A 26,703-nucleotide genomic window follows, 5' to 3' on the forward strand; every position below is an offset into this window, starting at 1 on the left:
CTGCAGCCCTCATTTTCTCACTTTTAAGATCATCTGTCTCTACCTGACAGTCCTAAGTGGAATCAGTTCTTCTCATCTTAGAGATGACATGATAAAGGGGAATTTCAAGACAGAGGTGACCCTGGGGCCAAGAGAGGTGGGTCACACGGGAGGGTGCCCGGGCCTGTGCCAGCCGTAAATGCCTGGGCTCCGCGGGCTGGGGCTGTGGAGGAAAGAGCCTCTTGGTCAGCACACGGGTCGCTGTGGTCTGCTTCATTACGAGACTCTGTGCTTCTTCCTCTTCAGATGCACAACCACAACCACAGCATCAAGCTGCAGTCGCAAATTATAAGACAGCAACGTTCTCTAAAGATAAATTTTTCCTTTAGAACAAACAACTTAGGAAAATGCCTGGTTTGTTGTTAGTGCCTTGTTTGTTTCCTTTCTGCCTGAGTTAAAGTAAGTGTGAGCAACAGCGACGTCAGGGGACGGGGTTCACTGGGTGTGTCCGTCTACGCTGTGGTTTTAAGATCCTGGCTGCTGAGGCAGTTAATGCACCTGGGCTTGTGTTTACCCTTGGTTGTCTGCATCCATCAGTTGCTTTTCCTCCAGACACTCCAGCCAGGAGCTGCCTCTGGTGGGGACCTTCACCGTTCCTTCATCAGTGCAGCACGCGGTCCCCGCGCACCAGGTGCCAAGCTTCACCGCCTTGGGACCTTGAACACTGGTGCTGCGGCCTGTTTGGAGTGGCCCTGTTGGTTCACTGTTCTGTAACGTGCTGGACCTAGCTGCTCTACCACACACCACTAACCCGGGGACGCATCTTGGCCACTGTCTCCTCGTTGGCCCCAGCTGACCTCCTGGGTCTGGTACAGCAGTGCCCTGCTCCTCTTAGAGATGGGAGCCAGGCTCCCATGCTGCTGCGTGCAGACCTCCACGCAGAGGTGACCAGAGGCCTGCACACGGCCCTCAGGCCTGCCCACCTCACGGTGCATCTTGCTGAAAGGTTCTCGGTGCAGAGCCTCTTCCTGGTCCAGTGAGAGGCAGGAAGCAGGCTCTCTGTCCTTGTCCGGGAAGTGTCTGACTCTTATCCTTCCACCACCAGTACCGACTTCCGAGGTGTGGTCTGTCTCCACCCTCTGAGTGTCTGCAGGACTTAGCCCTGGGAGCCTGTTGAGCTCAGCCCCTGCACTTCTCCCTGCAGGACTGCCCTCCAGGACCCTGGGAGAGCTCCGTCCACCCTGTCTGGTTCCTCCGGAAGCAGCCCCTCCTGTTGTTAGGTGGTGCTAATGGTCTGATGTTTCCTTCTGCCTCCGAGAAATTTCCTTTGGTTCTAACTCTGCCTTCCCTTTGGAGGCTACACAGAATAGTCTTCCTCCTCTTTGTCTTCAGTAGTCCGTGTCTTGGGTTCAGGTGGGCCTTCAATGCATGGTGACCTCTAGTCTTAGTATTCGAGACGGAACGCTTCCTTCAGTCTCTCTTCATGTGACATGTTCATTGTCTCCTGTCGTCTTTCTAGCCCCACTCTGTGTATTATCGCCTGTGACGATTCCAACATTGACCTGTGCATCATATTGTGGGGGTGTCTGGGCAGAAGAAGGCCTGTGATTGAGTGAGGATTACCTTTATTTTGATTGGTGTGGTTTAAGATATTCTGATGAGCTTCCAGTCACAAATGAAGACATATTTAAGCTTTGCATCGTCTACTCTTGGAGACTGCCTCCATCCCACTGCCTCTTGGCTTGGTTATTGTGAGTTGTAATTATGGATACGATCAGGGAGGTATTCTCCGATCTAAACACAGGCCCAACTGCCATTTGCCATGTGATTCTTTGTCCTGACGTTCCTGTATAATTTGCTCTTTTATAATTAATTATTAATATGTAACTATCACGCTCTTATCATTGATTACCAATATAGCTATCGTGATTAATTCCTAATGATGCTCTCCCTGCCTCTCAAGACTCCTCTTTGGTACTCTGAATTCATGACCACTCACACCTGAAGGTGAAGCCAGCTCTGATCCCTGATGGAGGTCCGAGGTCTGCTCACCCTTTGGTGCCTTTGGCCACGTCTCAGACTCCTCCTCTCCTGCCCTCAGTCCCTGCTGCAGTGCTCATGGGTCCATGGGGAGGACTGCAGACTGGAGAGGGGTCAGGGAGGCCAGACCAGGGGATCTGAGGCCTGTGTGAGGTGACAGAAGAAAAGGCTTACGGTAATGAGAAATGGGCAGATGTTGATGAAAATCAGCATCAAGGATGTGTTAGCTAAATATTTAAGGTTCACAGAAGTTCACGGCACAGATGGAAAGAAAGGGGAAGAGCAGAGAAGGCTTGGAGCCGGAAAGCTCCGTCCCAGGGGTCGGACTTGGAGGTGGACTGGCTGGTGGTAGTGCCACCTACCTGCAGTCCTTTGCTGGAGGAGCAGCAGGGGGGGGGGGGGCTTCACAGAGGCTTGGACTGGATCACACCAGATTCTTGTTGAGACCAAGTGTCACCCTGGCGAGAGGAGGGACGGCCCTGGTCTCTTCTGCCACCACAGACAGAGAGGCCCAGAACAGAGCTGGAGCCGCCGGCGGGCGGGAAGCTGCGCCCTGCGGTGGCCTCTGGTTGTGGGATACGGGGAGAGGCTGGTTTGGCTCGTGTACTTCCCATTCTGCTCGCTGAGTCCTTCTCCTTCTGCGGTTGTTTCAGGAGCTGGTGGGGAGTAACCCTCCTCAGAGGAACTGGAAAGGCATCGCCATCGCTCTGCTGGTCATTCTGGTCATCTGCTCCCTGATCGTCACCTCGGTCATCCTGCTGACACCAGGTACCTGAACTCCCTCTCGGCACAGGTCACTAGCAAGGGCCGGGAGCGAGGCTTTACCCTGTGGTGCTCTCTACGCGACGACCCATCCTGTCATTAACTCCCCCAGATTCTGACTGTGCCGGGTGATACTACGGTGCGGTGACAACGATCCGTGTTATATGCTTTTAATCTGTTTCTACAGTTGACTGGGTAGCGATGGGTGGCATAAATTTAAATGCACAATTGCGTGTTCACTGTTGATGAACCTAAAGACAGAGGCACTGTAAATACAATGATTTTATGTGTGTCTTGTAATTCCTCTGTACTATATTGCCACAGTCTGGCTGGGCACAATCAGGAGCCACTTGTCAAAAGAAACTAACTTTATTTTTAGAACCACACACGCCAAACAAAACAGCCTCTCAGGAAAAACCCTCAGAGCCCCAACTGCCACCACCGGCTTCCCACAAGCCTCTCTCTCCCACTCAAGCTTCTCTCCACCTCCCACAATCCTCCTGCTCTTGAGGCCGATTGGCTGGGTCACGTGGGCGGAGCCAAAAAAGTCCCCCAATGAGCAGCTCCGTGGTCTGAAAGGGCAGGGAAACAACCCAATGAGCATCACCGCAGAGAAGCCAATCAGCTAGATGTTGCTGGGGCCGCTGTGAGCCAATCATCAGCCAGCAGCTGGAAGTTTGCTGGCAGCTGGAAGTTTGCTGGGGCCCCTTCGGCCGTGGCTCTCAACACTATCTATATCAAGGATGAATTTTAAAAATCGCTAAAACAACATAGACTGAGTGTGAATTAAGGGCAAAGTACTTATTAGGTGCCCCTGACGAGGTAAAAGCCCCAGTCAGAAATCTCTCTGGGAAGAAGACACTGAAATTTGCAGCACCTGTGTCCCCCCATGCTCCACCCAGTGGTGCCAGCAGAGGCCCTGCAGGTGTCAGGACAGAGGTCCTCAGGAGAAGCTTCATGGAGAAGGCAGGACGGGAGGGGGGCCTCATGGGGTGTCCAGAGCTGGTAACCAGAGGGCGGTGGCCGTCTCTAGAGTAGCCTTCGTCTGTGAGATTACCATGAAGGAGCTGTCACAGGAAAACCCATGGTCACAGGTGAACACGAGTCTGCTTTCTCCGCTCTCAGTCATCATGGCTGCCTGTGTGGAGCAAAAGGCGGAAGGCCCAGTCCTCCATAAACAGACCACACAGATGTCAGACTTCAAGATAGAAAAAGAAGTAGACTCTGCAGCGTGAGGAAGATTTTTGATGGATACAAAACACGTAGGCAAATTATGATGCATTCATATTGCATATGATACAACCAATACCCTTGAATTTAAATGAGGAAAGACGACGGGTATGCTGGCACCAAACTAGATCACCACATCACAAGCAAAGGAAACCAGTGACCAGTGTCCTTAGGAGAACAGACAGGAAAATCCTTGTCAAAATAGCAGTGGACAGAACCCAGCAACCCAGAGGAAAGGTTATGCACCACCACCAAGTGGGATGCATCCCAGGAAAGAAAATTTGAGTCAGCACGTGAAAATCAGTCAACGTAAATAAGCCCAGAGGACAGAATAGAGGACAGAACAGACACGGTCATCTCCACAGACATGGGAGGAACATGTGGCGAAGCCCTTTCATGATGAGATGCTCAACAGTGAGGAAAGAAGCAGTCTCACCCTGAAAACCACATCCGTGGACCCACGGGGTCCTTAAGGGTCATAAATCTGAAATCAGTGCCCCTAGGCCAGACAGCAGTGTTCCCTGCCTGACCCATTTCCCATTCCACTGCAGCTTCCAGCCAGGGCGGTCAGGGGAGAGGGCAGAAGACAGGCACCCAGACAGGAAAGAGAGGTGCGGAACTCCATCCATAGAAGACCTGGACTGTACCTAGGAAAACTGAGGAATCCACCAACCGTGATGCTCCTTGTAAATGATGAACGAGTCCAGCAGGATGGACGTAGAAGACCAGTGCACCAGATCGCTGTAGCTCTGTGCACTCACAATGGCAATCCACAAGGAGATCTCAGACACATTCCACTTGTAATAGTTTCAAAAAGAACAAGAAGAGGAATGGTATGTTCATTTGTTAGGAATGAGGCTTGTATAGTGAAAACACCCAAACTGGGAAAAACTGAGAGCCCGAGGAGGTCAAGGGGAGGCTGAGGGTCGGGGAGGCAGGAGTGAAGCTGAGCAAGCTATCCTCTGTCCACATGTGGATACCCTCAGTGATTTTAAAAAATTAAATAAATAGAAGAAAAACCAGTACAGTAATGGGAGGAGGGGAGGGAAAGAGTAAGTACTGAATTGGAGCAAATTATATTCCATGCCTCTATGGTTGTGCGAAGATGAACCCCGATATTATGTATAACTACAATGTACTGATAAAAATAGGCCATTGAACAAGAGACTTGAGTAAATGGAGGTCATCCCTTGTAAATGGGTTGAAAGATGTGACCTTGTTAACATGGCCATATTCTCTAAATTGATCTGCAGGCTCATTTCAATCCCAACTGCCTTTATTAAAGAAATTGCTAATTAATTGTAAAAGTCTTACAAAATGCATGGGAATCAGAATGACCAAAAAAAGTTTTAAAAGAATAATTAGAAGACTTGATCTCCTGATTTTAAAACTTCCTATAAAATTACAGTGATTAATAAATATGTCATGCTAGCATCTGAACAGATATATAGACCCATGGATTAGAATTGAGAATTCTTAAGTAGTTCCACACATCCACAGTCAGCTGATTTTTGGCAAAGGTTCCAAGGCCATGCAAGGAGACAGAATAGTCTTCCACAAATTGTGCTGACACAACCGAATTTTCACACACCAAAGAGTAAAGTTGAACACTAACCTCATACCATGCGGATCTGATACCTAAATATAAAAGCTAAATCTATGAATTTCTAAAGGTAAAACATAGTAATAAGTATTTGTGACCTTATACTAGGCAAAGTGCAAGCAACCAAAGAACAAACAGATAAATTAAATTTTGTCATACTTAGCTTTTAGTGTGTCAAAGGACATCATCAAGCAAGTGGAAAGACCCTCACAGAATGTGACAAAATATTCACAACCAGCAAAAGTTGTATCTAGAACATATAAAGAAATCATAACTTAAAACAGAAATGCAAATATATAATTCAACTTAAATTCAGGCAAAATGTTGATAAGTCATAAAATATAAGTCTCTCCAAAGAAAGACAAGTGGCCAAGGAGTACTTGAAAAGATTCTCAGCACCATTGAACATTGGGGAAATGACGATCAAGCCACAGTGGAATATCACCTCGCCAACGTGGATATAAAGACAAAAAGCAAAGAACAAAAAGGAAAATAATAAGTGTTGACGAGGATACGGAGAAACTGGGACCTTTTTACATTACTGGTGGGAATAGAGATTGTGGAAATTAGTTTGGAATTAAACTACCATATCATGCAGTGTTTCTACTTCTAGATAAATACCAAGAAAATCAGAAACGTATTTATACAGAAGCTTGTGTGTGAGCCTCGTAACAGCATGATTCATGGTTGTCATAAGGTGGAATCAACCCAAATGTCCACCACCTGGCAGATGAACAAGTAGGCGTGGTCCATTGTACACCAGACCCTTCCTCAGCCTGGAGAAGAACAGAGGGCGGCATGCTGGGCTTGGAAAACCTTGACAACATTAGGCTCAGTGAAAGACTCCGGGTCCCAAAGGCCACACGGTGGATGATTTGAGCACCGCCAAATGCACACAGAAACAAGGAAGATGGGCAGCTTCCAGGGCCTGGGAAAAGTGCCGTGGAACATGAAATGTCCTTTCTAGGTGATGAAATATGGTGGAATTCAATAGTGGTCATGGATGCACATTTGCTGGTATTTAAAAAAAAAACAGTTGCACATGGTAAAAGGGCAAAATATATGATATGTAAATTTTATCTCAATTAAGCTTTTAGTTTAAAAATGATGGGAAAGTCGTTAAAAAAAAAAAGAGGAGCAATCTGGGCATTTATATATGAAGTGCCATAAAAACCTGCCTAACACCGAGAGGTTCCAGCAGCAGTTCTGCAAAACTGAGCATCATGTTGTCCTTTGCGAGTGAGCCCACGAATATGCCAGAGACCTCTGGGACGTGGGGACTTGGGACACCACACCATGAGCAGGAGAAAATAGGCTCAGTGGTTGGGATCTCAATGGGAGGAATCGGGGGAGGATTCCTCTCACCTATACCTGTTGGGGTTTGTGATTGTGCTGCTGCTGACACAACCCAGCAGGGGACTTTGACAACTGCATATTTAAGTTACTGTGAAGGAAATTCAGCTCCCCTGGACCTGGGGACACATTTCTCCCACTGCTCTGCACAGAGTTGTGTTCTATGTTAACTGGAGTGGTTCAGGATACGTCACTCCCTTTGGGACGTAGCACACAGGGGTGTATGTCACGTGCAGTTTCTACCACCCTCCCAGAGCACCCACACGTGTCCGTGTCACTGGCTGCCCCGAGCTCACACCAGTGTCACTCAGAAGTGGGACGCAGTGGCTGGGGGAGCTCCTGCACAGAGATGGTGTGCGGTGACGGGGAGGTGACTAGAGTAACGCAGGCCCAAGAAGCCGCTCCAGGACCCTCCCTGAGCCCTGGTGCTTCTCCGCTGTGCAGGGAGTGGGCAGCTCCCACCCTCTCTGTGCAGCAGAGCAGCCCCGGCAGCATCTCCACTGTCATAAATAGAGAATAAAGTCATTGTGGGCCGCTCTGTCTTTGCATGCTGACACCAGTGGTCAGGGACAGTGAGGAGCTAGAGGCCAGTACCAGGCTGGGGCTCAGGTGGATCTCCGTATCCCAGCAGGCTTTGAAGGGGGGATTTTCTTTATTCTTCTGTTACACCCACTGCGGAGCCCTGTTTACCCCTTTGGTTCCGCGGCGTCCACGGTGGTCCTCACTACTGCTGTCCAGGAGCGCATGCCCGGGCTCAGGGAGAGCACCGGCTGGTGGTGTCCCTTGGCCTCCTCCTGTCCCAGACTTTGCCTGTCCATCTCCTGCAGTGCTGGTGGCTTCTGGCGTTCACAATTGTGGCTGGCAGAGAAGGTCTCAGATCCTTTGACCTGCCACCAGCCCCAGAGGGTTCTCAAACTCCCCACTATTCAGAGCATCCTCGAGTAGCCACCAGTACTACCTGTCAGTCCAAGGTCAGTGGCCCCCTGTGGGGGCTGAGGACGCACGCCAAGTCCTGGGAGAAATGTGGAAATGCTGAGTGTTCTCCTGAAGCTTAGATTAGGAGACCACAGCGTTGTGGGCAGGAGGAAAACACGGAAGGCTGGACAGGAAACCTGTAAGGACGCTCACAGCCCCGGGCAGTGAGGCGGGTGGCTGAGAGACCAAGAGGACGCCCAGAGAGGGGACAGAAGATGCAGCATTTATTGAAAAGTGTTTGTAGGGAAGGTCCAGTGGTGACGGCCTGGACAGATGCTTTGCCAGAAAGCCCGGGGGCATTGGCAGGACAAGTGTGCTTCTGCCACATGCAGTCCTGCCGTGCTCCAGTGCCTGACCAGAAGGTAGCGCCTCCTGTCCCTGGTGACACTGCCCGGGGGCAGCCACCTAGGTGAGCACTCTTCTCCCTGGGGCTCTGATCCCTACCAGCTACCACAGGGAGCGGGTGGATAAGTCAGCGGCGCCACCCGGCATCTTCCTACAACAACACTGCCCTGCTCTGACTCCAGGCACTGGTGACGGAAAGCCAGTGTCCACCAGGATGATGTGCGATGGGCATTCTGGGTGGGACTTCTCTCATTGCTTTCTTACCTTGGCAAGAAAGGTGTAGGGGGGACAGCAGGGGGCATTCAGGGACATGCTTGACTGTCCCTTTTCCTTTAAGGATGACACCCCTAATGAATTGGGCAGATAACTGGAACATTGACCCGCTGACCAGGACATGATGAAGGGCCGGGCAGCGTCCACCTGAGGAAGCGCTGTGTTCAGTCTCCACATGGGGCGAGTCCCAGGAAGAGCAGTGGCACTTTGGGAACTCTGCACACTGCCTTGGTGACGCCCAGGGCACCTGGCTTCCCACCCAACACTGCCTCCATTTTGGCCGACTTAGAAATTGTCATACGCACTTAAAGCACTCCAGTTCCCGGTCGTGAATTCCAGAAACTCAGGTCTCATTCTCTGCTTTTCCTCGTCCCTTCTGAACTCGCTGGACTCAGCCTCTCTGTGGGGCTGTGTCCCAGCCCACATGGGCCTCCTCTTAGCTCAGGGAGAAGGGCCTGGTGAGCGTGCAAGACCCCGTGGGTCCCTCGGGTCTGGAAGGGTCTCGTGGCCACCCTGAGAATCAAGGCTGCTCGCTCTGTGTGCAGCCTAATCATCACCCGTTAGGCACAACTGACGTTTCAGAAATCAAATTAAAAGTGTTTAAGGCAATTTTACCTCCAAAGGGAGTCACCAGATGAGAATGTGTCCTTTTCAGTTTTGTTATTCATTTCTCCCTTGCTGGTCTGTGCTCTTTTCTAAATTTCTCTTTGGAGTAATAGACTCTGAATTTCCTTTTATATGTTCTGATATTAACCATGAGGCTGTGATGGGTCATAGACACAGGTGGCTTTGGGGGCAGCTACGATTCTTGCATTCAGATGAAGAGGACCATGCTATTCTGCACTGGCACAGTCTCTGTCATGGAGTCTAAAAATCTGCAGGGCGTCGTTGCTTTATAACCTCCCTGGCATTTAGTGTTTGGGGATTTCTGAATCAAGATGGTAGCAGTGTGGTGGGCACACTAGACCACAGCCAGGAGGTATGCACAGGGAGAACTGTGGACCCTGGGAAGTCATACTGAAGGCAGAGTTTAGGGTCAGGCCAAGTACAGCTGATCCGAATAGGAAATATGGTAGGTAGCCTTTGGGTGAGAACGTACAGATTGTTTTTGTGGAATTAAAATGGCATTGCTGTTTGATGTGGGTGTAATGTCTGACCACACTGCTCAACCTCAGCTTATCTTTTTAAAATTCTGGAAAACAATATTTTAAAACATTTTATTAGTAATATACATAAAAGGATATACATTATATATGACATACAAATAAACCATTTGCATGTCATATATGAGGGTATTTGTGAGTATTCTATCTCTCCGTGCACAGGGAGAGGGGTGGAATGCAGCCGGAATGCAGCCAGCAGCCCAGACGGCCCCTCGTGCCTCCCTCATGAAGGATCCCTTCCCGGGGAACCTCATGTCTGACGTCTTGGAATCGTTTCTCAAGTTTTAGACTTTTTACCTTTGCATCATAAACTTAATCATAGAAGGTGCTTGCTTTGTGCCTGGTCCTTTGGCTCGCTGTGTGTGTGACAGTCATTGACTGTGAGGTGGCACAGGTGCCCAGCTTCTGCCTAGAATCTGGTTATCTCATCCTAAAGCCCCACAGGCTGCCCATGAAAACCGCCGACAGTTCAGTGATGGACGAGCCTTTGTGTGCGCTCTAACAAGTCACGGGCTCCCCATTATTGCTGGAGTCCTGGAGAACCAGGGGCTGGCCCCTCACCTTCTAGGCCCTTCTCCCTCTTCTCCCTGAACACCCCCCACCCCCACCATCCAGTCCTGTCGCATTTCATCCATCCCCAACACCTGGCCCAGGCGTCTTATCAGAGGAAGCCCAGGTGACTTGCGTGGGCCTCTCGTGCTGGGCATTTGCACACGGACAGCTGCTCCTGGATTCCCTGGTGCTGTCACACCCATCTGCGGGCAGAGTGATAGGTGGGTTTGGTCTGCTCTTCGCATGGAACAGAGGTCTGCTTTGCTGCGGCGGCGGCTGCGGCTAATGCTGTTTCTGCCCAGGGTTCCTCGTTAGTGCTAACTGAGACTGAGGGCTGTGAGTGGGTACTGCAGGTGTCAGTCAGCTCTTCCCCTCTGTGACAAGCACCTGAGGAGGAAAGATCTACTTTGGCTTGTAGCTTCAGAGGTTCAGGCCCTGGCTGACGGCTCCCTTGCTCTGAGTCTGAGGTGGGGCGGAGCACCGGGGTGGAAGTGGGTGTGGAAGAAAACTGCTCAGCTCCTGAAGCCAGGAAGCCGAGAGAGCAGGACCTGGGGACAATAACTGCCCCTCCAGGGCACGCCCCAGTGACCTAGGACTCCTAAGGCTCCACCTCCCAGTCCTCCCTTTAGCTACCAGTGGATTAATCCACTGCCGAGGAGGTCAGAGCCCTCATGATCCAGGCACTTCCCAAAGCCCCACCTCTGAAATGCTGCATGGGGACTCCCTTCAACACGGGAGTCCTGGGGGATGCTTCTTATCCAGACCATAGCAGCAGATGACAGTTGTGATAGTCCCGGGTACAAGAGAGACTGGTGAGAACAGGGGCATTCCTGGTGGGCTTCGTGGAAAATGAGCAATTAAAGATGCTGAAAGGTCCACTGGAGGTAGAAGGAACTCCAAGAGGAAGGGCCACCCAGGGCCATCGTAAGTGGTCACTGATGGAACACGCCTGGGCTGGAGGGTGAGGAAGCCATGGGGAGGGTCAGGAGTTCAGGGGCGGGGAGGCCACCGGCAGATTGGGAGAGCCTGGGATAGCAGGCTCTGGATTTCAGGCTGGTCTCTAATTGTTCCACTGTCTATGCCAAGTTCTGCATGAAAACCATTTCTGGAATCTAATGAAAACATTATTTTATCCCTGGGGGAGAGAGAAAGGGCACCCGAGAGCAGACAAACATTGGCTGAGTTTCACAAAGTTCCCAGACTGGTCAGCCCGGCCATGGGCCATCTTGGCATCTGCTTGAGCACTCACCCCAAACCCAGATGACCTCAGTGAAGACACATGTGTCTGCAAGTACCAAGACAGCTGCACAAATTGTCAGGTCATAGGTGTCTGCAGTGTCGCACAGAATAGGTCCCAGGGTGATGCTGCGGCTCAGGACACCCAGGGTAGGTTGTCTCCACCCTTCGCTGCTGCCCCTTGGCCCTGAGAGGCTGCAGCAGCCTCACAAGCTCATGCTCACGTGGGCAGGACGGGGGTGTGGAACTTCTCTCTCCACCGTGGAGGAATCAGTTCCCAGGAGAAGCCGGGAGGCAGCTTGTTTGCTGTGGCACTGTTGCCTGGAGACGTGGCTGGAGGGAGCTGGGAAGAGGGCAGCCAGGAGACGGCTCTTGAGGAGGCAGCCGGTGTCTGCCACAAGGAAGACCCTTGACTTACGAATTCCTCAGGATGCAATCTGCGTTCCGGGAACTTGGACAGCGAGTTTGAATCATGTGACATTGAAACAAATCTGAGAAGGGGGCATCTGACAGCATCTCGTGGAGGGAAGATGAGTCCCCACCTCAGCTGACCTTCCAGGGAGCTGCAGGCTTCCGAGTACGGAGACGCGGGCCCCGAGAGCGTCTTCACATCTCTCTTCTGACTTTCCATCATTAATTCCAGAGGAGTGTTAGGTGTGCCTTGCTTATTCATTGAGTCCTACGCTAAAGGGCCATTTTTCTAAAGGATGGCAATCAGTGCTTATTATTCATGCTCGCGGGAAGACCGTGAGCCCAGGCAAGTGCCTGCGTGTTTACCCACGAGGGGCACTTTCTAGGCCCGGCTGCACCTGCAGCCCGCTCCAGGGCACAGGTGCTCTCCATGGAAAAGGGCAGATGTCACCTTGGCACCCTGGCCTCCGGGGCGTCCATTGCTGGGTTTGGAGGAGAGTCTCTTGGCAAGTTCCAGATGAGTTTTGAGAATGTTCAGGGCCACGTGCTCCAAGGGCCTGGCTGAGGCACTGATTGCTCTTTAGGGACCTTCATTCAGGCCAGCCAGGTCCAAAGGCAGCGGTTGAGGAGTGTGAGTTGAGTTGCCAGCTCAGGGTCGGGGACACAGATACCCATCACATCAGAAAATCAGAGAACAGGGGAGAAGTGGACCAAAATGAAGCCAGCGGCTGAGGCCTCCGGGGAGTCCAGGCTGAAGTGGCCGGCCTTCTCCTGGAGCAGGCACACTCGACCTTGAGCATGGCTGTTGCTTCTGCAGAAGCCGAGGGCCTGCACCTTCCCACAGGCCTGTGTCGAGTTCCCCAAATCCAGTTGCCTTCAGAATGAACTCTGTGTTCACAAGCAAGGTCCTGCAATCCCCAAAGCCTAGGTTACGGGGGGCGCACAGACCCCCAGGTGCTCCGTCTCTCGCGTTTCTCTTATGCATACACTTCCTGCCTGTTTTCTTTAAATTCAGTGACTGTTGCTTCTGCAGGGGACGACTCCCAAAGCTGTTAGTGGGAAGTGGGAGAGAGGCCACCAGGGATGGGGGTTAACCCACCACACGCCAAAAAGATGTCACGTTCAAATCCCTGGAAGCTGAGTGCTGGGTACCATGGTAAAGGGTGGAGGGTCTGGTGTGGTCACGTCGTCCATCTCAGATGGGGATCATTCTGCATTATCCACTGGGCACCAAGGGCCATGACAGAAGGGGACTCCACATAGACTGAGAGGAGATGACCCTGTGCCCAGTGGGCCAGCCAAGGAACACCGACAGCCACCAGGAGCTGGGAGGCACAGGCTTCCCGAGCACCTTGGTGGGCAGCCCGGCTGGCTGATTTGGACCCAATGGGACTGATTTCGACTCGTGCCCCCGGGGCTCCTGTGGAGCTTTGTTGCAGCCAGGATAGGACACTGATGGACACAGGGCCAACAGATGGCTTTGCCCACCCGTCAGCTCCCTGCCTTGCAGGCTGTCCAGGTTGTGGGCTAGAGATGGAACCAGAAGGAGGCGTACAGGCTTCGGTCCCTGCCGTGCTGCCTTATCCTCTCCCCTCCTCCTGACGGTCCACGCGGAAACCATGCCGCGCTCCTTCCTCCTGGTGCTACCGGACAAGACTTGGTTCTGTATCATCTTGCCACGAAGGAGGGAATGGAAGTTGAGTTGACCGTTGATGAGCTTTAAAATTTGGAGGAACACAGCTCACTCAGCACGCTTTATTTTTATTACTCTTTCCTTTTATGCATTCAGCAGACACGAGCTCCCCTCACCCTCTGTACTAAATCAACAGGCACTAGCAGATTAAGGAGAGGTCAGCCCACAGAGCCAACAAAATTCGAATGGAATGTACCCATCTGTAGGACAGATGAAATAAGCCACCCTCTTAGACTGCGTGTGTCTGGGATTCGCTGCCTGGTGCAGGCGTTCGGGGTCCTTTGAATCTATCTGGGCACTGCAGAATTGGCCACCTGCCCCTTCTCTACCCAAGGGCACTGCGACCTCTGCTCATGCTGCAAATAGTACAATCATAGGGAAGGTGACCTTGGCGGACCTCAGCCTTGACACATCATGAAAACGTGTGCTGACTCAGGATCTGAACCTGGGCCTGAGCATCTGCTCACGACTCAAACATGGACTGATTCATCTTTATTGTACAAATCATAAATGTAAATAGTAAAAAATAAACAGTAGAAAACGACATTGGACTGACCGACAAACATCAAAACAATGATGACCCTTTTCTCTGCCTGTTCTCTGAACAGTCCCTGGGTCTCATCGCTTCCGTTTTCCCCTTTGAACAAGTATTTATCTATTCAAGTGTTTCTTCCTATCAAGTCTGCATGTCCGTGTCCACAGACCACCAACTGGAAAAGCCAGACATGAATCCCCATCTGTGCCCCTTTTCTTTCTTTGACCCCAAGTTGTAAAACCTGTGAAGTGAGTTGAAGTCCTCCACATATGTATTTCCTGACACTATGTGAGCATGTGTTTATGCAGAGTCCCCGGGTGACCTCACGTCCTGTGGCCACTCTGGGAAGCCCCAGGCCTGGGAGACCCCTGCCCACCCCACTGCCACCTCCTCAGCTGAGGGGCAGTTTGCCACCTCTTTTCCCACTCTAATAAGATCCCCTGGCAAACAATAAAAAGTCCGTTTCTTAAGTGGAAACCGTGGTTGACACTCACAATGGTGTACTTAAATATCTCTATGTAGAGGACAGTCATTCACTGCAGCCCAGGCCCCCAGGAATCTCACCTACTACACACCGACTCCAAGTCCAGAAGGTCATTGGCTCAGAGGTCCCAGAGCTCATCAGGTCCTCTGAGAGTGTGGGTGAGGCTTTGGGAAAGCCCCCTCCTGGGCAGGATTCATCCCTGGGGATCTGTGAAGTGAAACAATAAGACACGGCCACGGGATGGGCTAGGTGACCACCGCAGATGTTCCTGCTCAGAAGGGGAAACGGAAGGAGGATGAGTGTCCCCAGTTCCCAGAGTCTCCAAAGGCACTGGGGACGCTCTGAGGCTGCCCAGCTGCGGTCATGTCCTGGGGCTCGTGGGCCGCCCTGGGGCTCGTCCTCTTCTTCAGGGAGGGAGCCTGGTTGTGGCAGGCATCTGGTCAGCCTGCCTCGGCCCAGGGCTCGAAGTCCAGCAGATTCTGTTTCACCATCTCTCTCCCCTCAGTCCAGCATAACAAATCCTCAGGCAGCTGTGGGTCTCCTGTGTGTGTCACGGGTTCCTTTCTTTGACAAAGGCTCCTCCGCGGGGCCTACAGAAATGCCCGGGGGGGGGGGGGGACACGAGAGTCACACGCTGTGGCTTCCAGAGCCTTTGTGTGGCTGAGCGCTGGCCCACAGTCTTCCAGGGCCCTTAGCCACAGGCTGCTCCGTCACAGCCTCCACTTCTGCCCTCTGCACAGGGAAGACCTTAATTGCCGTATGTTTGCAAGCTGGGTAGCCTGAGGTGTTCCTCCAAAGAACACGGACAAGGAGCCTGCGGGTGGCCAGCACGGAGGCCGCGGCGGCACCCAGATGGTCCTGAAGTGCCGAGGTGCTCCACATGCGGCCTGCTGCAGCCACATGACCGTGGTACTGGCCGGCCTTCAGCTACAGGGGTGTCCACAACAGCCAGAGAGGGAGACGGAGGAGAGGCGCAGCGGTGGGAAGAGACAGCTCATGGCTCCCCCCCCCCCCCGGGGCAGGGAAAGTGTGATGAACCGAGGTCATGGTCATGTCTGCATGACTCTGACGGTTCCAAAACAATGGAGTTGGGCACATCAAGAGTGTGAATTTTAGGGCACATGAGCTTTATCTTTAAAAATTACCTCAAAAAAGAGAAAAAACTAGGTAGTAAACCCGTCAACCTGTGTGCATGTTGTGCGAAGTCAAAGGTGGCCAGTGGCTGTAACTTGTTAAAGGAAGAGATTTGTTTCCTATTGCTAAAGGAATGGAGTTAAAGACATGTAGAGGAATGGCTACCTTCCCTGTAGCTGAAGATTTAAAAAAGATTAGATGTTAGAATATTAAAAAAAAAAAAAAACAACCTAGAGTTCTCAACGTACAGGGTATGTGGATTAAAACTGATAACTCAATTTCCGGCATTTTAGTAAAAGTGAATGTGTCTAATTTTAATATCGTGCTACTTGTTCTCTACATGGTTTTAAAGATCTGTGGACTTATAAGAAAACGCTTTCAATATGAAGCAACATCTGGGACTTTTCATGCACATATGCTTTAGGTATACCATAAGTAGTAAACTTCAGTAACACAAAGACTTTACTATTTAAAAAAGCAAGACTAAAAGCAAAGGTATAGATTGTAAAAACACATGCTTTCTTCATTCATATGAAATCATGAATGTGCCAAACCCCTTAGAAGATGAAGTCATGATTCCTATCTTAAAAAGAAGAGGGGGGAAAAAATCATTCCCAGTAAGTAGACTTAAAAAAAAAATAAGAGGCCTGGCCAACTCTTCAAGTCAAAAATAAATATATTCCACAAAGGTGTCAATGGTGGATTTTCCTATAGCTCTTCTACTCTTGCTCATATAAGGTGGTTGCTAGTTAGCTTTCCATAGCTGTGACAAAACACTTGAGAAAAGCCAATTTAAGAGAAGAAAGGTTTCTTATGGCTGAGAGCGTGAGAGCTATCAGTCCATGGTCACCTGACTGTTGTTTCTGGGCCTGGGATAGGCATCATGGAGGAACAAAGTTTCATGGTAGCCAGAGGCAGAGAGAAAAAAGAGAGAGGAAAGGGACAAGATAGCACCTGTGAGGCCATGACCCCAAGCACTTGCTTCCTAAACTAGCCCCTCCCACCACAGTTTCCACCGTCTTCCAGTCGTGCATCTAATTATGAACCTACCAGTGGCTTCACCCACTGATGAGGTCAGAACCCCATGATCCAGTCACCTCCCAAGGCCCCACCTCTGGTCATGGCTGAACGGGACCAGCCATCAATACATGAGCCTTTGTAGGATTCTAGATTCAAACCATTGCGGTGGTTTCATGTAGGTCTCATGCAGACTGTGCAATTTAGTCTCCTGCCTTCGAGGTTGGGCTGTTCAAGAGCCGTTTCTCCAGAGGAATGTATTCTGATGTGTCTGGAGTCAGACTGACTGCACAGCGAGGAGCGCTCCCTAGATACACCGCTGTTCCTGCTCAGGTCTATTTCTGGGACTTTTGTCTACATACGAGATGCCACCGCCTCAGCTCTGAACGGGAGTCAGCGGGTGAGCAGTCTGCCACAGCTGGACAGTGGAATTCAGAATTGGGTCAGAAATCCCAGGGCTTTCAGGGTGATTTGCGAGAGGTTGCCTGGTTTTGCATTTCATTGTTCCCGACCTGTTGATAACGCAGCATGTTACAAATCTCGTCTTTCATTAGGATAAGAATCTACCAAGGAAACAGGAGTAGTATCTACGACAGGTATCGACCGCACTTCTTTTACCTAAAAAATAAAGGTCTAATTGGAAGGGCTGGTCCAGCACCCAGCTGTGCCTGGCCCGGGATGCCCAGCCCGTCTGCACGCTGGAGATGGGCAGAGTGGACGGAGGCTCTCAGGTCTCAGGCAGCCCGTTCCTCCTCACCCAGCCGCACCCACATCAGGCTCATCATTAACGAACAGGCCACAGTGGCTGGGTTTTCTGCAAAGCAACCTCGTTGGACTCGGGAATTTAAACACTGAAAACTGGACAGACTCTTTGATCCCCACCTATTCTTCTGACGTGTTTGTAAGAGAGCAAACAAATATGATCAATATTCCTAGGAATGACAAACATTCAAAATAGAAAAAATGCTCGGCTCTGAGCCCAGACACAGGGTTCTGTCTCCCCTTGAAGTCTGATCTCTCTAACTCGCCGTTAACCGTCTGTCTCCGTCGGGTTCTGCAGTCCCAGCTCTTGGCGGCTGCCACCTAGCTGCCCACACCTGTGGGAGAGCCATGCGGCCTCCCAGTGCCCAGCTTACCTTCCCTGAGAGCCTTTCCTGCCTCCCCATTCTGGTGGGCCTCTCGAGAGGTAATAAATACCTCGAACTCTGCAGAGTAGAGCGTAGGGTGACAGCTGCTCCGCTTGCTCACAGAAGCAGAAGCTTGCAAGCCGTCTCTGACCTGGGGGGACCCGTTCCCTTGGCAGACTTGCCAGGCGCTCCCCTGCCCTGGTGGAGGTCAGCCTCCAGATTGGACCCATCTTAGGGTGAAGGGATCTATTCCTAGTTTAAAAGTGTCCAGAGAAGAAGTTCCAAAGCGTTCTCTGACGGTTTTTTTTTTTTTTTATGTTGAGCAGCGTAGCTCTTGGACAAATATCTTAGGAATGAAGAGGAGGCTGAGCAGCTTGCCAGATGCACTGAGCCTAAAGAGACTCCATCCCTGCGGGGGCCAGCATGGCCACACAGCAGTCAGAAGAGCTGAGGGATTGTCTGCAACACAAGGCTGAAAGAAACCTGGCTTTTCTGTGATCCCCAAATTCTATCACGGCAAAGCCGAGCTATAAAACCTCACCACTTCCTCTGTCTCCAGCTAGCTGCCGACTTCCTGTTCAAGTGGAGGCTTGAACATGCGTGTCTTCTGGGTTTTGGCTTCAAATATGTAGAAGTGTTCTGAAAATAAACAAGAAACACATCGTTGCATTTCACAACAAGAGCAGGGTCTTCACCTGCCTGGTGTGGGAAGAGCAAGGAGAGACCTGCCCAGGAAGCCAGGCTGAATCCCTGGGCCCTCTGGGCACATAGGCCAAAGTCGGGCTCAACAGGAAGGCTGGCGTGCTGGTGTCCAGGAGAGGCCAGAGGCTGATCAAGGGACCCTCCCCTAAAACCTGGGCACAGGGCTCTGGCCCAAATGGCCACGTGAGACCTGGTTGAGAGCCACTATCCAGACAGCGTTGCCAGACTGCCCAATGCCATCTCAAGCACATAGCTGAGAGTCTTTCATGACCAGGACACTGTGACATGCTAAGGACCAAGTCCCCACAGAACCACGTCCTGATGCAGGAGAACAGCTCACGAAAACTGAGCCTCAGAGAACTCAAATCAATAGGGAAAACAGAAAATGGCATCTCAGGTTTTTAAAAGAATCATCGATGTGATTAAGGAGATTGAAACTATAAAATAATTAGAGTAGAGGATCTTGAGAAGAGCTAATTAGGAAATCTAGAAATATAAGTCTTTAAAAACCCAGCCACTGGGTGAGAAGGGTCCAGGCAGGCAGGAGGAGATGCGGGCACCTGGGAGACTGACCCGGAGGGGCCTGCAGAGAACACGGGAGAGATGTCAAGGTCGGCTCCTGCAGGCAGCTGGGACTCTGGAAGCAAAGCCAGGAGGACGGAGCAGCTGCCAGGGATGAGGTCCTTGTCGGGAACGTTGCTGACGGGCAGGTGGCCATTCTTGGGCCCAGAATGGCCATAACTAACCTATAACCAGGACTGGAAGGCAAAGTGCAGCAGCCACCTTTTCAGACGGAACCTCAGGACACCTCAGGTGTGAGAGGCTGCCCTTCCTCCCAGCTCTCCTGCCCAGGGCCCTGGGCGCAGCAGGCCCAGGACTCGGTGAGCACACTGCAGCCCCCGCCCTCTCGCCCGCCATCCTCCCCAATGTCCTCTTATCCCCTTTATCTCGCCATTCGGTTCTTTCCTCCAGGAGGCCTCCCCAGAACCCCTCCCACTTCCTCCGTCCCTGGTCCCCTAAACCGTCAGCCCCGTGGCTCTCCCTGCCCCGAGCTCCATCACTGCTGTGGCTTCCCTGGGCTTCCCTGGGCTTTGGTTGCCAGGGCTCCTGAGCCGGTGCAGCAGGTGTGGGGTCTCCACTGGGGGTCTTCAGGGTCACGTGGTCTGTGGAACGTGCATCACTTGTGCCTGCCGTCCCTCGAGGGCCTTGGGGGCTGTGTGGACTGAAGCCAGGGTGTTAGCTGGTAGTGGAACGTGGGCATGAGCCACCCAGGGAGGCCCACAGGGAGCGCCTTCAAGAGGCGGAGCTAATTGCTGACACGTTTCTGTCCTAAATGGAGCACTCTTTAAAAAAATATGCCTTTTTTTTTTTAGCTTTAGGTGGACACAATATCTTTATTTTACTTTTATGTGGTGCTGAGGATGGAGCCCAGTGCCTCTCACATGCCATGCGAGGTGAGCGCTCTACCTCTGAGCCCCAGCCCCCTAAATGGAGCACTTTGAAGAGCACAAACCACAGTGCCTTCGCCACAGACTGCCCCTGCAATGCTCTGTACATTCTCAAAGTAGCTTTAGAAACCAAGAAAGCCTTTTAAACACATCTATGAAAAAAAGAAATTTAGCAAGTGGATAAATTCCCCTCCACCTCTCATTCCCACGGTGGGTCTTCAGGGAGCCTCACACCGTGTCTTATTCTGCGTGTGAAGACCTCGGCGTGGAGAGCTACAGTCTTCCTGGGGGCGTGAAGTTTAGGAGGTGACATTCAGGTTTTAGTGGTTATTTGTCTTGTGACCACATGTGGTGTCTGGGAAGTGTCCACAGCTCTTAGTTGCCAGGTCACAGCATAGGAGATTAGATCCCAGGATCCTTAAGGTGCTCAGGTCTCACCGTCTTCCCTGAGCAGAGCTCCTGGTTCAGCCGAGCCTTCCCAGGGCTGCTTCAGTGGCACAGGGAAAGCGCTTGGCTGGCTTCTGCGTCGTGTGCAGCACCTGGACACCCCCACAGGTGCGCCTATCCCAGTGAGCCCACCTTGAATCACATCATTCTGCACCTTTCAAAAGACTTTGTATCCAATGAGCCTATTTGACAGTCAAGAAATCAATCAAAGCATAAAGGAAAACATGGCTTTTCGGGTAACTTCAATAAACGGTAACATCCAGAGGCCAAAAGAAAGCAATGGGAGGCGATGAAATAGTCTCAGAAACTTGGGGATTTGCTGAGCAGATGCGTATTCTGAGCTCATTACACGATTCCAACAGAACTCCCTGCTAGATTCCCGGCCGACACGGCCTTGAAACCCGAGATTAAACAGGCAAAGTGTAGTGCCGAGGACCAGCACCCTGGCAGCCCATGTCGCGGAGGATCACAGACGAGCCAGGAGCGGACGTCACAGGCAGGGACGCAGTGACCCGAGCCCCTGACGGGTCCCACCCTGACAGCACTCACGGGCCCATGGCAGCACTGCAAAGCCGAGGGCACGGGGGCCAGGTCTTGAGGAAAGTGCAGTGACGTTCAGTGTCTTCTATTAAGAGGGCAGGGGGCACAAAAGCTCTCTAGAGGACAGCGTCGGTCAGAAATGGTCACACTGAAGGAGTCTCTGTCAGCAGGCTGTGGGTCAGCTCCTGTCCAGACAGGGTGACGGTGCAGATAGCCGACTCCCAGCCTGCCCGGCTCATCTGGATTCCTGTGCTTGGGGGGAGGCCCCTGGGGAGAGCCCGCGAAGGTGGAGGAAGGGAGCTGGTCAGGTGGACTGTCCGCCAGGTCCGTCTCTTAGCTCGGGCTCCCAGATCCTGCATCTTTTCAAAGCAGATAAACGGGATTTTGTGGCTCTTCTGAGGAGGAGCTAAATCCCAGAAACTTCGCCCTCTGGAGGTGGGGAAGGGCCGCCAGGTCTTCCAAGCTCCTTCGCAGCTTATCCCAGGGGCCGCCTGAGCATGGGAGTCGAGATGGGGCAGGGCAGGGTCTGGGAGTTGGCACGCAGGTATCGGGACGGCTATCCTTCTGGACAGGAGGAACCCCCACCCAGAGACTCCAGGGACTAGGAAGCTCACAGAGAGGAAATACCCAAGGAGCATCTATGTGCCTCCACGTTCTCAGAGAGCGCCATGCCGCCTGTGGTTGATGGTTAGCGAGTGTTTGCCGCACAGGCACCTGCACCTGGCCGAGGGCTCCATTCTGACATCTGTGCCTCCCCCTTGCTCAGCCTGGACACAGTCATTGACTCTACCCCCAAATATGGTCATGTATGTATTCAAGTAGGAGTGAGAAGGGGACTGTTCTGATTCATGACTTTTGGTTTGTTTTGGTTTTTAGTTGTAGATGGCTACAATGCCTTGATTTTATTTTTTCAATGTGGTGCTAAGGATCGATCCTAGTGCGCCCTCCACGTGAAAGGCGAGTGCTCTCCCACTGAACTACAGCCCAGCCCCTTCACCATAGTTTTTGATAATTTAATTAACAACAAACACCAGGCCGGCCGTCATTCACCTTCATTTATAGAAACCGTGTTTCACTGTAGATGCTATTTCCGAAAGGCAATCAGGATGTGTTACGGTCCTTTTTTAATGATAAAAAGCAGGTTTGACCCTCTGCCTCCTCTTTTCTAGCGGAAGATAACAGTCTGTCTCAGAAGAAGAAGGTCACTGTGGAAGATCTCTTCAGTGAAGATTTCAAACTCCACGACCCCGAGGCCAAGTGGATAAGCGGTGAGTCTCGAGTCCTCCCTGCTCCGTCCTCCCCCAGTGTCGGGCTCAGGCTGCAGGGCCTGTCCACGGGCAGGGCTTTCCTGTGACAGCAGTGACATCTGAGAACGGTGCCTCTGGAAGGTGGGCTCCTCACGCTGTGCCACCGCCTGTGCTTCATGAGAAACGGGCTGCGAGGCCGCTCCCTCCCTCCTCACAGAGCCATGGTCTCTCAGGCCGAGATGTGCCGCGTTGCTAGGCAACAGGGCCTTGGAGAGCAGCTGAGCTGCCCCCGCGGTGGTCCTGACTCTGCTGCTCCTGCTGTCCCTTCTCTGAGCAGAGGAACTCGAGAGAGGTGCAGGGAGCCCGGTGTGCAGGTGGGACCCATCTGTTTTCCCCTTGAGGTTTAAACCAGATCAAATCTAATTTTCTTGTTTGAGGGATTTGTTTTTTTCAATAGCAAAACAAAGAATTAGGGATGGAAAGCAATATGTTCATATTTCGCTGGAATTGAACATGATCTTTGTGCCTTATCTGGGCCTGAAACCAGGCGACTGCATCCGTGAGAGCCAGATGTCGATGCCTGTTCACCCTCCCGGCTGCGCCTCTCCTGTTATCACCAGGGCTGTTGTTAGCATTCAGTGGATGCCCTTGAGAGTTAACCCTCGGGTTGGCACACCTTCCCAGTGTAGTGTTCAATGCCTAGTCCACTTCCTGACTTTCAGAATGAATGAGGTCCAGAGAGGGCAAGTCGCTCGTCCAAGGTCACGCAGCAGGTTAGCAGTGAATCTGTGGCTAGAAGTCCACCTCCTGGACTTGCAGTTTTGCTCTCTTTCCCTGTGCTCTCTGGGAGAGTGACTCGGGTGCTTGTGTGTTGTGCAGTCAAAGTACCTCTAAGACGTTCCTCATGCTCCCAGACTCTGAAAAATTAGTTGGTGATGCCTCTTGGCCTCAGCCTCCCACATAGTTATTGCTCCTCTTTTGTCCTCTACGATGACCCAGTGTCCATTCTGACCCTTGGATGCGCTTATTTAGCTTGAAAGAACAGGTGGCTCCTGGAAGGAATGTATTTTATCAAACCCAGGAGAACTGAGAGCCATGGGTCGTGAATGTGGGTGGAGGCCCCCAGAGAGCCCAACGAGGCGAGAGGAGCCCTGGCTTGGCGCCCACTGTATGCTGTGCTGCCCGTAGCACAGGCACCTTGAGCACCTGGGGCATGCCCTGGGCCAGGTCTCGGGGATGAAACGTGGTCACTGTCCTTAAGGAGCCAGAAGTCGCCTTCTGGAGCAGCCATGTGATCTCACGTGCAGGAGGCAGGAGAGCGAGATCTCATTCTTCCTGAGAAGGCATTTCAGGGATGGCGTGAGCTGGAGAGAGGTCAGCCTGGCTGGAGAAGCTGAGAGCAGGCCCCGTAAAGCCAAAGTCTAGACAGCTGGCCCCCGTGACGAGGAGAGCCCAGGGGGGCTGAGAGACGACGCCCAGGGCTGAAAGAGAACAAGGAAACCAAAGTGGGCGGCGAGGCAGACTCTGGGGAAAACCCAGGGCCAGAAATGAGGCCGACAGCCAGGCCCCAGGGTCAGGCGGCTGCAGGAGGCTGGGCAGATCCACAGGGGCCCACACAACCCAGCTCCGTGTTTTTTGTTGGAATCACATGGTTTGAGACTTGACCTGATTCAACCCTCTATATAAAAAACAAAACAAAACACAGCACGAACCCCCAGGCAGAGGTGTGGAGGCCCAGGACAGAGGCCTGCCCTCCCCGGTGGGCACTGTGTCCCTTAACCGTACAAGGGGCTTGCGTTTCATGAGTGAGTGATGGACCTGGCCCAGAGGTGCCCTGGAGGGAGTCGGCAGAATTCCCTTCTACCTCCAGAGTTGGGGGTTAACAGCAGCAATAGTCCGAGCCCCCGTGCCCGCAGGGTGCCCAGCCTGCCTTTCTGGGCAGGTCCGACCCGGGACACAGCCCCTGCACTTCCCCGTGGATAGCCTGCCATGTCCGGGGGCTTCCTCAGGATGGCTCCTCCTTTGTAAAGTGCACAGTGCGGTCAGGTTTGCTGTGAAGGAACCAGAGGCCCGGCCTTCCCAAAGAGCAGCCCCTTTGGAGAGTATCCGAGATAAATGGGTCTCCTTTCCCCACTCCCCGATTTTTCTTTCACTCATCCCTCCTCCTGAGCATTCCATCTCTTCCTCCTTGCCACGTGTATAGTGGTTTAAGGTAAATGAAGTAACCCTCTTCCCCATCGTCACTGTCACCATCATCTGTACCATCTGCTGTGGGCCGTGCCCCACCTTCCAGGCTCAGCCCTTTGTGTACACAAGGCCATTGAGTTCTCACTACCACGCTTATCCCATGGAACAGGAAGTGGAGGCTGCCGTGCTTCCAGAACTTGGTCAACGTCACACAGTTGGAAAGTCACAGAATCGGACTTGAACCCAGTCTCGGTGTGTGAACTATGTACGTTGGTGGAATCGGGCCTCCCTTCCCCAGCCAATTCCTTTTGCCGCCCCACTAGCTCCCTCGTGTGTGAACCAAGATCATGGGTGTGAGCATCCCAGAACATCGCCACCCAGTACCTCCTTTACTCTCTGTGCCCCCTCTGATGCCCACACCAGCAGCAAATCCCAAGTGGTCAAGGAAACCCAGCAATCGTTGCAAGAGGACCATGTCTTCAGTGTGTGTCCACCACCATGGGGGTTACTAGTCCAGAGTCGACCCACTTTGTTCACCAGGGGCCCGTGCGTGTGTTGGGCTGAGTTAAGAGCCCCTCCCTCGTTTTAATATGATGGGCTCATTTGTTAAATCTACATCTTCTGAAATTGACTGGCACAGCAGCCTTGAAATTCTTTAACGACCTAAAACCCTGTAGACTCCCCTCACGCGGTGGCCACAGCCCTGGGGCCTACAGAGGAGGCCTCTGGAGAGCAGAGCACTGCCAACACTCCCTGTCCCCCTTTCAGCCTCCTCCCCAGCTGAACCTACCAGAAAAGAGCTCGGGAACCCCCCAGCCCACCCCTCCATCTCTCCCTCCTGCCACCTGCCCAGCCACAGCCATGGGTGGCCTGATCCCACCTTCTGCATCTGGGGAACCCCAGGTGAACTGGCTTCACTTCCTGAGGAGTAGCTGCAGCCTGCGTCTCTTTTCTCCCCTGAATTCCTAAACGTTTCTATTATTATTTTTTGCTCTGTGTTAGATTATTTCCTCCAGTACTGGGGATTGAACCCAGGGGGGGCCCACTACTCAGCTACATCCCCAGTCCTTTTATTTGTTCATTTTTTGAGATAGGGTCTCATTAAGTTGATGAGGCTGGCCTTGAACTTGTGAGCCTCCTGCCTCAGCCTCCCAAATCACTGGGATTACAGGCACCACCTAGATTATCGTGATTTGAAAGAAGCGTGCTCTCATTTCTCTTACCTTAAACACACACCCCAGCTGAGTGTGGTTCCCACCAGGCTCTGCCTGCCCCCTCTGCTCCCTTTTGCAGCTTAAAGCGGTTGTCTGTCCTGGCCTCCCCACTCTCCTCTTCCCTTTAAGCCACTCCAGTCGGGCCTCCCTGAAACCCCCCTCACCGGAATCCTGGCTATCCCCCAGGTGGCCGGGTTCAGTGGTCATTTCTCAGATCTCCTAGTTGAGCACCAGCAGCACTGGACGAAACGATTCCTCTGTCCCCTTCGCAACCCTTCTCTGGTGGCTTGAGGCCATCACGTCCCAGGTTCTGTCTCTGAGTCCTGGTGGACCCTCGCAGGCCCTGCGGCTGGCTCCCCTTGTCCTGCTCTGCTCACGTTGGTGGCCTGGGCCTGGGCTCCGGTGTCCCCCTTTCTGTCTGCCCTCTGGCTCTCAGTCTCCTGGTCTTGGACGGTCTCCCACTCTGACATCTCACTGTGCGTCTGCAGACCAGGCCGCCCTCCCCAGCTTCCCGACTGACCCACAGACATCACAGCTCAACCTTTCTATCTCCAAATCTTGTCTCAGCTTTCCCTAAGCAAGAAACTCAGGAAGAACTGCCCTGCCCACAGCCCCCTGTGTCTGCCAGGAGGAAACCCCCTGTTTTCATCGTCAACGTCCATAACCTGACTATTTATACGGCAGAGATCTCTTATTAGCCCTGTCGCAGGCCACAATAGGGAGAAAGCTGTTTCCAGAAAGAGAGAAAGACAGCTTTCCTTCTTCTTTCCGCCGTGAGCCACAGCACCAATCTCCTTCGCCTTAATAGGACCCGTGACTTGCTTAGGTAGCTGCCGCAGCCACCTAGGGAGGCCTCTGGATGACACCCCAGCAAAGTCTTCTGCTTCTGCCATTAGGAAGGCAGGCTGGGCCCAACCTTGGAGAACCTGATAAGCCCCACGCCCTGGGCTCCCAGCGGGCTGGACCACCTGCATCCTTCAGGAGACTGCCCTCCCTCTCCCTCAGT

At 52.3% G+C, this 26,703-nt stretch overlaps 1 protein-coding gene across 4 annotated transcripts in view; it reads left to right on the plus strand.

The window, feature by feature from the left end:
• The window catches only part of Dpp6 (dipeptidyl peptidase like 6), a 734,784-nt gene that overhangs the window by 421,592 nt on the left and 286,489 nt on the right, over window positions 1-26,703 (plus strand). For all 4 annotated transcript variants that reach the window (XM_046455142.2, XM_046455141.2, XM_046455143.2 and 1 more), the window contains exons 2-3: window positions 2,673-2,787; window positions 22,219-22,317. In XM_046455142.2, coding sequence (XP_046311098.1) covers window positions 2,673-2,787; window positions 22,219-22,317 — 214 coding nt within the window. The remainder of the gene's footprint in view (window positions 1-2,672; window positions 2,788-22,218; window positions 22,318-26,703) is intronic.

The sequence above is a fragment of the Marmota monax genome, unplaced genomic scaffold (assembly GCF_021218885.2).
Source record: "Marmota monax isolate L192 unplaced genomic scaffold, Marmota_monax_Labrador192_F-V1.1 WCK01_AAM20220418_F8-fsc00226, whole genome shotgun sequence".
In the NCBI taxonomy this organism is placed as follows: Eukaryota; Metazoa; Chordata; class Mammalia; order Rodentia; family Sciuridae; genus Marmota; species Marmota monax.